The sequence below is a fragment of the Symsagittifera roscoffensis genome, chromosome 6 (assembly GCF_963678635.1).
Source record: "Symsagittifera roscoffensis chromosome 6, txSymRosc1.1, whole genome shotgun sequence".
NCBI lineage: Eukaryota > Metazoa > Xenacoelomorpha > Acoela > Convolutidae > Symsagittifera > Symsagittifera roscoffensis.
The window spans coordinates 12,237,152-12,249,447 of NC_087067.1; the positions used below are offsets into that span (position 1 = coordinate 12,237,152).

The 12,296-nt window shown below is 35.3% G+C and overlaps 1 protein-coding gene across 3 annotated transcripts in view; it reads left to right on the forward strand.

Moving 5' to 3' along the window:
• Positions 1-12,296, forward strand: part of LOC134847611 (neutral amino acid transporter 9-like) — a 34,708-nt gene that overhangs the window by 12,623 nt on the left and 9,789 nt on the right. For all 3 annotated transcript variants that reach the window (XM_063864735.1, XM_063864736.1, XM_063864737.1), the window contains 6 exons: positions 359-470; positions 5,963-6,048; positions 8,297-8,454; positions 8,984-9,160; positions 9,703-9,750; positions 10,656-10,877. In XM_063864735.1, coding sequence (XP_063720805.1) covers positions 359-470; positions 5,963-6,048; positions 8,297-8,454; positions 8,984-9,160; positions 9,703-9,750; positions 10,656-10,877 — 803 coding nt within the window. The remainder of the gene's footprint in view (positions 1-358; positions 471-5,962; positions 6,049-8,296; positions 8,455-8,983; positions 9,161-9,702; positions 9,751-10,655; positions 10,878-12,296) is intronic.

Genomic DNA, 12,296 nt, shown 5'->3' on the forward strand with positions numbered 1-12,296 from the left:
CTGTCAAAAAACTTTAACAAACAGCTTTTGACTCTTTTTTTTTTTCAGAAAATCAATTTTGTTGATATCGTCCTGTAGATCTTCTTGGATGTCTTCCGCAAAAGGATGAAAATAGTGAAATATCTCATCTCATATTTGATTTCGTTACTTTACTTCTCAAAAATAATATAACTTTTGGCTCAATTGCATCATCAGAACATGCAGTTGAGTTACTTTGAATGCTTGTGAGTTCATTCATTGTATTGCAGTGTCAATCATCGAACTCAGTCAAAAAACATTATTCGTGCTCAATAATTCATAAGCTTTGGTTTCAGAGTTGTAGTTTCTGGATAACGTTTTATCTTTTTTGTTGTTTCAGAGGCCCGATTGACGTTCGTGATGTGCGAAAGTTAAATTTAAAAGACCAAGCTACTAAAAGGAGACTCGACTACTATCGAGGTCTTGACAAATTCTCGAATAGCAATCTCCTGGTAAGCAATTTATTATGAAATGTTAATAAACGTAGTGAAGATATTAATTTATTCCGTTTGTTTTTTTCTCAGGCTAAATCAGTATTCACTTTTTTGGGTTTTCAATGAAAACTTCCCGAGCTAACGTTTAAATCCTACTTCTTCCCTGAGCAATGCGCAGTTTTCTATTGGGTGGACATTATTGCGATTTCTCAAAATGTGCAGAATGTTGTTTATTGTTCCGATCACCCCATCCTCTAAGGGGATGGGAAGGAACAGTGGCGTGGGTGTTTTTTCCCCAATTTTAACTGGTTAAAAGGAAGCTTGTTAGGGTCAGGTTTGTAAGTGTCTTGTAATCGGGAACTAGCCTTTTCCCCGGAAACGACTTTTCTTACAAGTCTGCGAGAACTTTATCATTGAACATTAATAGCTTCGATGCCCTTTCCCTTTTGGTCTAGATGTTACGCGGTTGCCTTTGCACCCTCAGGTCAGGGTCTCCAGTCCCAGTTGGACCTCAGTATATATGATTTCATTTTTTGTTGGAAAAAATGAGTTGTCGAACTTCATTTGTCTGCTTATTTTTTGTCGGCTTATGTTACAAAAAAAAACATTTTTCTGATTTGAACATTTTTTTACTTAATATTTATTGGCATTCGTTCCGTTATTTCGTCAATTTGCCTGTATCTGCTTTATTTTATTTTAATTTTGAAGAGTCGATGAACGTAGTTCACACTCTTAAATAGGTCGCGATGTTTTTTTTTTCAGGTAAAGTCTTAAAATTTGTTAAGGCTCTAATTTACTTTTTCACAGTTTGACCACTGATTTCTGGTTAAGTTCATTCAATTCCCTTGTTGAAAGGAAGGCAAGCTCTACTATCAAACAGCTTAAAGTAAAGATCGCGAAAAACGTGATTAACTTCTGATTTCGAATACGGTATTTAATTATCAGATTTTTCAGCGAAATAAAAGTTATACATATTGATCCAGTTTTCTCGAATTGGGTTTCTTCATATCAAAAAGTGCCAGTCGTGAATTTTTTCAGAAGATCAAAGAGTTATAAAGGCGTCTTTTTCAGTATTGTTTTTTAAATCTGTTTTGCGTTCATCGAAAATTTTCCAAGTGCATTTCGGCAAGAGTCAATGAACCTAGTGAAGACTCTTTATAGATTGTGATAATTTTAATTTGTTTGTTTTTCAGGAAAAACTCTTAAAATGTGTTCAAGCTCAAGTTTGATTTTTCGCAGTTTGACTTTTGATTTCTTTTCAGTTCAGTGGACTATCAAACAGAAAAATTGTAAAGATAACGAAAACGTGATCAACTTCTAATTTGGAAAAGTTCCTGTTTGATAACAACAGGTATTCTGAAAATGTATGGGATCGGGTTTTTTAATTCTTTTTTTATTCATTTTTTTGAGACGCTGTGGAAATTTTTTTCTCAAAAAATGCGCTACCGCTTTCCACAAATTTGGTACCAATGGGAAATAGGCTAAGTCCCTATTGTGCCTGCATAATCCCCTAGTCTCTTTTTTTTTACCTTACCGCACTTTCTAGGGCCTTCGAAAAAGTGTGTGGGGGAATTTTGACCCAATTTTTTTTGGATTTTTTTACATCTTCTCAAAAACTACCCTCTCAAATCTGAGATTTTAGTTTAAATCGAAAGAAAATGTTTTGGGGAGTTCCCCTCCATGAGCGACCACAGCCATTTTTTTTACACATAACAGTTTTGACCCTCAGAAAAGTCCAGTTTTCGATTTTTTGACCGTTTTTTTTAAACTTTTTGAGTTTTCCCGGAAACTACCCTCCCAAATCTGAGGTTTTGGTTTCAATGGGTAGAACAGGTTGTGGGAGGCTCTCCTGCATTAGCGGTTACGCCTAATTTTTTTACACAAAAAGTTATGACCCTCGGAAAAATCAAATTTTCGAATTTTTGGACGTTTTTTAACTTTTCTCAAAAACTAGCCTACCGAATTTGAAATGTTGGTTTTAATGGGTACAACGAGTTGTGAGAAGCACCCCTTTATAAACAGCTATGCCCATTCTTTTTACACAAAAATTTATGACACTCGTAAAAGCCTTGACACTTTTTGACTTCTCGAAAACAACTCAATCTGATATTAAGGGTTTAGTCAAGGCAACAGGTTGTGTGAAGCCTCCGTGCTTAAGATGCTACCTCTTAAAGTTTGAACAAAAAAATTTATTTCTGGGAAAATTCCAAAATCACAAAAGTTTTCACGCATTTTTTTAATAGACCAACAACTAAAGTTTTGGTAGAAGCCCAATTCTTACATTTTTGAGTTTACCTAATTCATCTCGCATCAGTACAACACATTCAAAAGTTATCAAACAGGTGCCCCCAGCTTTATCCAGTTTTCGATCCAGTTTTCTCAAACAGGGTTACTTTCATCATAAAAAGGCTTTTGAACTTCAAAGAGTTCTAAGGCAATATGTTTCTCCTTGAATTTTGAAATTTCAGTTTTCAAAACAAACAAGTCTGTGTTTTTTCTGTTTCCTTGTGTTCATTGACACTTTCTAACTGTATGATGGCTATGTATTTGTTATAATTGCTTCGGCTGATGCCTTTTTTTTATTTATGGCTCAGTAGGCGTCTACCAAGCTATTGTCAGTTGATTAACTGATTGCTAAGTGATGCTAAATGCCCATTTAATGCTGCTGGTTGTGTTTCTCGACGGTTTTTTGAAATTGAGTTTTTTCTTTCTTTTTTCAATTTCGTGATTTCTGTTATATTTTTTTTAGTTTGCTTTCAATGCTGCTCTTGCCTTACATTGCAAGTTGAGCGACGCTCCGCTTTGCCCCTCTATAACATCAAAATTTGTCGCGATTCGGATTCAGATTTTACCTTTTTCTTTAAAGTCTAGATTTATTAGACGTTTTTATTAAAGACGGCAGTGTTTTTGTGTCAATGAAGATAGCGAAGACACTTAAGTGGGTCGTGATGATTTTCTGTTTGATTTTATTGAGGCGACCGTTTAAAGTTTTGTTCACGCCATTAGCGTTTTGATTTCTGATTTTTTTTAAAGATCCATTCAAATTAATTCGCGAATAGAAGGCAATTTAGGCTCTCAAATTTTATCTTCATCAAAAAACTGCCAATTTTTACCCCTCATTGGTTATCTCGTTCGATGCTTAAATAGTGCAATTTCTTCTCTCTAGGTTGTCAAAAAAGAGCTCTCTGAAATTCATACTGGTTTCCACGTATAACCAAAAGAGCAGCTTCCATGCAGGCAGAAAAATAGCAATACTCGTTTGCACGCGTTTTCTCATAAGTAATCACATAAGGAGTCTAAGTCATTTGGATCTACAGGAGAATCTCCGCGATATTCGGTGAGATGGAATCTCCGAATGGTGTAAACGCCACAGAATGGACCGTTCGTGGCAAGATAAATGCTGCAGCACCTCACCATATTCACGCTGGTCGGCATCGTTTCTTTGTTCTAGCTCTCATTGAAGAAACAAAGAAACTTGTTCAACAAAGAGAGCGAATCAGACTTTTGAAAGCATTAGACATCCTTTTAATTGTTTTTTAATAAAGAGACGATGGCTAAAACCACTAAAATACAAAGGAAAGAAATTGCGAGATTTTCTTCAGACTCTAAATCACCACGCGACGTTGTCCAGTAAGTTCTGAAAATTGGCCCAGTCTGTAAATGGCAACAAGTCTGTTGTACAAACCCGCCTATTTTTCAACGACAAAAATTTTCACGTTTGGTAGACATTGAAAATGCTTTTAACGTGCAATATACTTAGTTGAAGGTTCACAAGGTATAAATATTGAAGAGCAACTCTTGGAGACAGCCCATAAACTTAGCTTCGAAGGCTCACTAGGTTTTGCCGCTCTGTAAATTGCTCTGTAAACATCAAAGCTGTAAAGATTTCAAAAGCATTAGGTCTGGACTATCTAGGCACAGTTCATTTTGAACATATCGGATCAGTAACAAAAGCATTTCTATCAAACGTTTTCTCTAAACAAAATTCCCGAAAACTAACAAGGATTTCAAATCGTCAGACTCATACCGCCCAGCTCATAAAACCCAGCTGTCAATTTTTTTAAAGAATTTTTGATCCCTCCCACCCGAACCGATCTCCTACCAAAACCGGATCTTCAACGTAGTTTTCGCCCGACGTGCTCAACCACCGCAGCACGTTCCACTTTTTGAATTTTCATAGCTCTTTTTACCCGCTTTTTGTGTTTGCGCAATGCTGCTTCGTCTGTGCTCATTTTTATCAGCAACGAGGCAAGCACTCTTTTTTTCAAGAGGTAAGGCATTATATTTAGTGTTCCGAGCGCTAATAATGGGGAGTAACTTTGTCTTCGAATGCGTTTGTTTTCTATATTTTTTTCTCGCGCGAAATCAAGAATTGGTCGAGTGAAATATCATTTTGAAGTGAAAAATTTTCGAAGTTTTTGCTGTGTCGAGAAAAGTGGTGTGAAATTTTTGCTTTCCAAACTAACTTCGAGCGAATAAAGCGAGCGAGCAGGCTTATAATAAGCTCACAATTCAAACTAAGGAATATAAATTAGTTTTACTTCAAAAAAATAGTTTCTGAAGGTAGTTTTAGCGGCTTCTTTTCGTGAATAATTTTCAAAGAGCTCGAAAAAATTCTGGAACAACTTAAGCTTTCCCTCAGATCCTCTCTTCACACCACGAACAACAAACATTATTTGGAAAATATAAAATAATATTTGTTTTTTTTTGTAGTCTGAACGTTTTGTGTTACTCGCACTGCAACCCGGCTATCCTTGTTATGGTTATTATTTAAGGGTTTTTGCAATTAATTAGTTGCACTATAAGTGGCAAATGATAAATACTCATTGAAGACCATTAATAACGGACTTGAGATGATTGCAAAGTCTGGCCCTCTTGGGCTGGAAGGTTTTTGTTATAAATATATTTTCACGTAATATTTATCTGATCTTCATAGAGTTATATGAAACGGTAGCCAACACTGTCAGCTTATATTTGGTCATATGATTTTAAGCAATTTTTGTGATTTTTAAACTGTCACTGAACTTATTGAAAAAAAGTCATTGAAGTTTTTCACGCTCAGTTCTGAAATTTTAACCTTTAATTTTTTGATTTTTTTAGTTTATTTCAAAATCATTTACCGAATGGAAGGCAAATTATGCTCTTTTATAATTAGAGTCAAATGAATTTTAAGTCTATAAGTGGATTTAACTTTTCACAGATTTACAGCGGGTTAAAAAATTTACTTATTGATCCACATCGATACCAACAATACCAGCTCTTAATTGATTTCCTTCTTTAAAGTGCTCTGATATTGCTAAATTAAAACGCTAATTGATCACATTTATATTTCTTTGGGGGTTGTGTTATGATTTCAATATTGTCAGTTTTAGAACTTCGAGTAAAATCACTTAGTGTTACTACTCGATTTTTCATCTACTTCACGCTGCAATTAGTTGTGTGAAATAATAAATAATCTACAGCTTTTTTGTCCTCAAACGGTTAATTTTATTTGTCTGTTTTTTTTTCAGGAAGTGCCTTCACATGTCATCCCACTGTCATTCTACGCTGTGCTCCCGATCGAGCCAGGTGTCAAACAGAGTTCTATAGTCACCATGTCAGTAATTAATACCATAATTCCTTGAAGATTTTACTAAATGTGATTATTTACGAATTGTAGCTTATTTTTACCCTGGCTTATTGTTGCAACCGGGTGCTAGACTTTTTTCCCTAGTCAACAACTTCGCTTAGAAGAATCATCCTCTGGTGGTTTCTCGATTCTTAATGGATTCAAATTTTTAGCGTTTGCGGCACACGTAGCCTGGAGGTAACGAATACGCGTGGGACAGCTAAGGTCCAGGGTTCAAATCTGACCAGGACCTTTTTTTTCATACGGGTGAAATTCTGTTTCAACTAAAATCGGCGTCCTATTATTTGTCTGCTTGTTTTGTCGGCTTAGTTGCCACAAAACAGATTTTTTTCGCAAGACGCAGTTATCATTGTAGTTGGTTTAAGTTTTTTGATTTTCCTGATTTTAATAGCTCTACTTTGTATTTCCTTCTTTGTTTTTTTGTTTCGCCTAACAAATTTAATCGGTCCCAACTAATTCGGCATTTAATTTATCGGCTCAGCCCATTGACTATTTTTTGGGTCGTTTTAAGGCAAACAAAATTTTAATGCTCCCCTCTTGTTCGCACAAATTGCATAAAATCTTAGAATAGAATGTATAATTCGAAGTTCTGCGTGACAAGTTTTCTTTTTGGTTGTACTATACTAGAATTTAACCAAGTTTTGTCCCCTCAGTTGCCGCTAGATAATTGTTTTTGAATTTTTAAATGCCTTCGTTTTGTTTCTGGATGTGTATTCACCGCAAATAGAACGTCATTCCAGCTTCGCTGTGTCAAAAATTGAAAGAAAATTCTTTCACAAAATTTGAGGATTCAATGGACTCCTTATTTTTAGAGAGTTTCTTTTGTACGGTTTTCGTCTTATTCTTGACAATAGAAAAGATGACGAATGGAAATTTAGGCATCCTTAATTTTTTATGAATGCGCGCGATAACTAATCAAAATGTTGGTTAGTTTTTAAAATTTGAGGCAAACAATCACGGGACAAAGAAGTTTTCAACTGATTAAATGAACGAATATTTTTCCAGGTTTTGTCATTTTCGCTGCAACATATAGAGATGCTGGGCGAAAGTTTTTATTCGTGGCTGATGAATTTATTTCAAACAATCCGGCTATATCAAAAAATGAAACTGCGGCTTTAGAGGCGCTGATTCACCAGCCATTCATAACGTGTTTACACTTGCAAAGCTAGTGTATTATTACGAACCTTATTTTTATTCCAACCTAAGTCGCAAATATTGGTACCACTTTTGGGGCACCTTTACAGCTTTTCATAGCATGTTCTTTGACATTCGAATAGTAATAAGTTAACACAGTCGATGCATCGAAAGTTTTTTGTTTCCAACAACAACAATAATAACTCGATTTCAGAAATTTTCTAAGTAATATATCTCGCAGTTTCTTGAAATGCATAATTTTCGCATAATGTGGCTTTATGCTTTGCGATTTGTTACATGCAAAGTTAGTGTGGATGCCTTCAGTTTCTTATATTCCAAATTTTTACTTGCAAAATTGAGTCTATTTGTATTTGGTGCCATTTTTGCTGAAATGCACTTGCAATTTATTAGCATATGTAGCTGCTTTATTCGTGACAAGTATTGTCATTTGTTAAGCTTGCGTGGCTGAATGGATCGTGCGTGAGACTCAAAATCTCTTAATTGCACTAGGTCGCCGATTCGAGTCCTACACGTAGCCGAGTTTTTGCTAATTCGAGGCTTATTTCTACTTTAATCTATCATGGCATCAATAAACAGACAAAAAAAACGTGATCGATTTCTCGTTCCGAAAGTAGATTTTAATTTTTAGATCTCGCAGTGTTCTTGAATGGAATAATTTTATCGAAAAAGTGTCAATATTAAATTTGTCTTGAAAATCAAAGAGCAGTCAGGCTATATATTTTGTACATTGAAAATTGAAGTTTTTTTCAGAAATGAGTCAGTGTTTTTTCTCTTTACTTGCGTTCATTGAATCTTCCAACTGTTTGTTGGCAATGTTTTATTCTGAAAAATTATCAAGAAATAAGGCAAAAAAATGAAAACATTTTTCAAACAAGTTGATTTTATCCAGATTAAAAAAAATTGTTTTCTGACTTTTGAGTTTGATACGCTGCATTACGTAATCCGTAGGAGTTTTTCATTGCGGGGTTCAAAATTAGCAGGGTGGTCCTGCAACTTTGAATCAATTCAGATAAATATTGTGACAAAATCGAGCCATGATCGCAACTGTTATTATGTTTAGTTTTGCGATTGGCAACCTGATGATTGGCACCAGCAGTCTATCAATGCCCTGGGCCATCCAGCAGGCTGGACTTCTCATGGGCCTCTTCCTCATTCTCTTCATGTGTGCCTTAGCTTGCTACACGGTTCTTGTCGTTGTCAATCTTACTTTCACATACGGTTAGTGTTTGTCAGGATGTTGGTTAAGCGATGACATTTTTTACATGACTAATTAAGTGATCACATCTTTTTACGTGATTTTTTAAGTGATCACATCTTTAGGTGATTTTTTAAGTGATTACATTTTTTTACGTGATTTTTTAAGTGATCACAGGCGATTTTTAAAGTGATCTCATCTTTTTCTGGATGAAGTTCTTATCTTCATGAATAAAGTTGGGTGGGATCAGTAATGGCATAGATTTTCAATGACTTGGGAAATATTTTTTGCCGATATGTATTGTTTTTATTTTCTCATATTCTTGTTTTTCAACAAATACAAGTTCAGAAAAATGGGCTGGTTAGTTAGCTCAAAATCTTGTAAAAAAAGTTATATAATTGTGAAATGCTTCCTCAGTATTGATTTGGCCGTTAGCGACTGACAATTATAATGGCGAGTCTCGAACCACTCTAACCTTTTGATTAAGAGCCATAGGCCCTGGCCACTTGATCATTTCTCTCCAAATGTTGACAAAACTAAATATGGTTTCAGAGGCCAATTTCAACGGGGGTAAACCTGTGGACTTTTCGGATGTATGTCAGCACTACTTGGGTCCAGTGGGTAAATGGGCGGCTGTAATCTGTTCCCTCTTAGCCATCGTTGGTGCTATGTTCGCCTACTGGATTCTCATGACCAACTTCCTCTACAATGACATTTCATTCATAGTTGGTAAGAAATCATCCCAAGCCAAGATAAAATTTTTGGCAGAGGCAGTTGTTTCGACATTTTCAACTATTTTGCCGACTTATTGGTTTTCGTCTCATTTTCTCTTACACGTAGAAGCTCATCTTCGCTTGTCTGTAAAATTTGGATCACAGAAATGAATTCATTCTTATTTAGGATCTGAGTTTTTCCGACTTTTAGACCCTCGCCATCGGCCGATTAATGTTATTATAGAATCCCACTTTCCTTTAACTCGATTTCTTTGATCTTGTATTTTGATCATTTGCAAAAATTTGTGATTTTCGACATCAGTTTTTCTCGGTTTTTGGTCGAACGTGTCTGATTAGCTAAAATAGTGATATAGATTTAATAGGACTGTTTTGCCTGTCAATATGCTGGAAACAGTATGCTGGAAACAGCTGTAAAAGTAAAAAAAAAACAGTTGTGAACATTGAACTTCACCTAAACAAGCAACCTAAATCACGAATATTATCACAAAACTTATAAATCATGAAAGGTTTATCACTTTTGTAGCCTTATGTGTTTAGATTCGATCTCATCTGGCTCTGTGGATCATAGTGACGACTACAAAGAGTGTAAGTTGAAGTTTTTTGAAAGGTAATCAAATTTTAATTTTGAAATGGACGTTAGAGGAACATAACTGGTCGCCTGTCATTTACTTATTTTTGTGTTATATTTATTAATTAACGTTATGTACTAATTAACGTTATATTTATTAAGCAAAACCGGCGATATGTGGATGTTATTAAGATATGAGATGTTATGATATCGATGGAAATCTTTGGCTTTTTAAAAGTAATAAACTTAGTGAGTACTCTTATATAGGTCTTGCTGATTTGTTTTTCAGGAAAAAGTCTTAAAGTTTGTTCACGCTCAATTTTGATTTTTCGCGGCGTGACGTGTGATTTTATTTAAATTCAGTTCATTTATATTGTTAAAAGGAAGGCAAACTCCACTATCGAACAGCAAAATTGGAAAGGTCACAAAAACGTGATCGACTTCTAATATCGAAAATGGAAATTAATAATCAGATTTCCCAGCGAAATAAAAGTTTTAGTTATTTATTCAGTTTTCTCAAATTGGATTAGTTTTAATTTTAAAATGTTCATTATAAATTGTGCTACAAATTCAAAGAGCTTTAAGGCTATCTATTTTTTCCTCGAAATTCGAAAGTTGAAGACTTTTGAAAAAACAATTAGGGTTTCCTTGCGTTCATTACTCTTTTCTAACTGTCAGTTGGCTATGTTTCGAATTTCCCAGCCCCTCGTGCGGTTCAATTGCTGTTTTTTTTTTAAAATTGTTTATATCGTAATTTGTATGCAAAAAAGTTAGTGCACTTGTTCTACGCTGACACGTTTAATTGCAGTTACGGACATCACAAGTCATGTAGTGAATAGGTTTTCTTAAAATGAATTTAAGAGAAACTTTCGGATTGAACTGGAAGAGAGCCAAATCTTATGATGTTAATTTTTCTGATCAGGTATCTGTACTGAGCATACCAACTCCTCCTTCTACTACTCCTGTTTCCGAGACAGCCAAAACTCATCTGGTCTCACTCCCTTCAGCACAGACAGCGGCGAGAGTGAAATATACAAGAAAGTGTGGGATCAGACCAACACAGTGCCTTTCTTCCTCATTCTTCTCGTGGCGCCTCTCATCAATTTCAAGAGTCCCACCTTCTTCACCAAGTTCAACTCTCTCGGTAAGTCTCACATTCTCCAGTGTTCTTGTTGCAAAAGAGCGTTTCCAAAAAACTTAAAGCTAGTTTTGATTGGTTAATTTAGTTTTATGCCATTTGGATCATGTGTCAGAAGGGATTCCACCACCGTCTCACAGATTTGTTGAGTTTTGATTGAGTACTGTTGTTGGGAGGTGTGGGCCATATATTAAAATCCGTTATAGATTTCTGATACCGAAGGCTATGTAGTAAGACGGGAAATACAGCAATGTTTAATACAGCGGGGAGCGTTAGTGAAGTGGTTACGTCTCCGCCTCTCAATCGAAAGGTCGGATGTTCGAGGCCCACCATGAACCGTGCTCGTTGCTTGAGGGTGAAGCGACATTACCCAGCCCAGAAAAATAACCAAAAAAAATTGCACGTAGTTCTTAAACAGAGGCGCAACAGCGGTTTGCAGTGATGAGCTGTACAGCTCTTGTGTTGGTCCTTTCCCCCGTGGATAAATGGTCTTAATCTTGATTTTAAGATCCTATGCATTAAGAATAGGTGTTTTAGAAAAATATTTAAATTGCGCGAGCGGAATTTGATAGGGCGCCAAAGTACGCTCTTTGCTTGCGCCAATTTATTTTATTCTGAATTCATCGGAAAAAGCAAAGAATCTGTCTTCACGACAACATTTAGAAATTTTTGTTGCTAATAGATATGCCCGAAAAAATTGTTTCGAGTTCTTGTCTCAAAATTGCGAAAAGTACTCAATATTGGCTGGCAAAAAAAACTGCTAAAAACAGATTTTAGAAAAATTTAAATTGCTGTTGAAGTTGAGATTTAAATAGTTTCGGAACAAATTAAATTTTAAAATTTGCCGAAACTGTTCATTTTCATCAGCAGTTTAAATTTTACTGAAATATGTATTTTTTTGCAAATTTTTGCCAAATTTGGGTGCTTTTTGCTATTTTGAGAAATGAAATCGAAATCAGTTTTTTCGGAAAAGAAATCGAAATCATCTATTTACAACAAAATTTTAAATTCTGTTGTGAATACTCAGATCTTTTACTTTTTCCGCTGAATCAAGAAATAGGAATAAATTGTGGCTCTTTTCCAGTCCCCCCTTTCAAATTCAATTTTGAAAAGTCTATTTAACGTTGTCACAATGCAATGAAATTTGGCGTGGTGAACAAATCGACAATTCCGAACAGATTTGTTCTTCATACTTTACAGCGCATTTAGCCGTAATAACACGTAAAACAAATATAAAACTCAGTATTTTGAAAGGGGAGAACTGGAAAAGAGCCTAAATTGTAGACAAAAGTTCGAATAATTTTTTGAACAGTTCCAGTTCCAGCTCTTTTCCAGTTCCCCCCTTTTCTAAATACCGAGTTTTATGTTTGTTTTACTTGTTATTACGGCTAAAGGCGTGATGGTACGCTGTAAAGTATGAAGAGC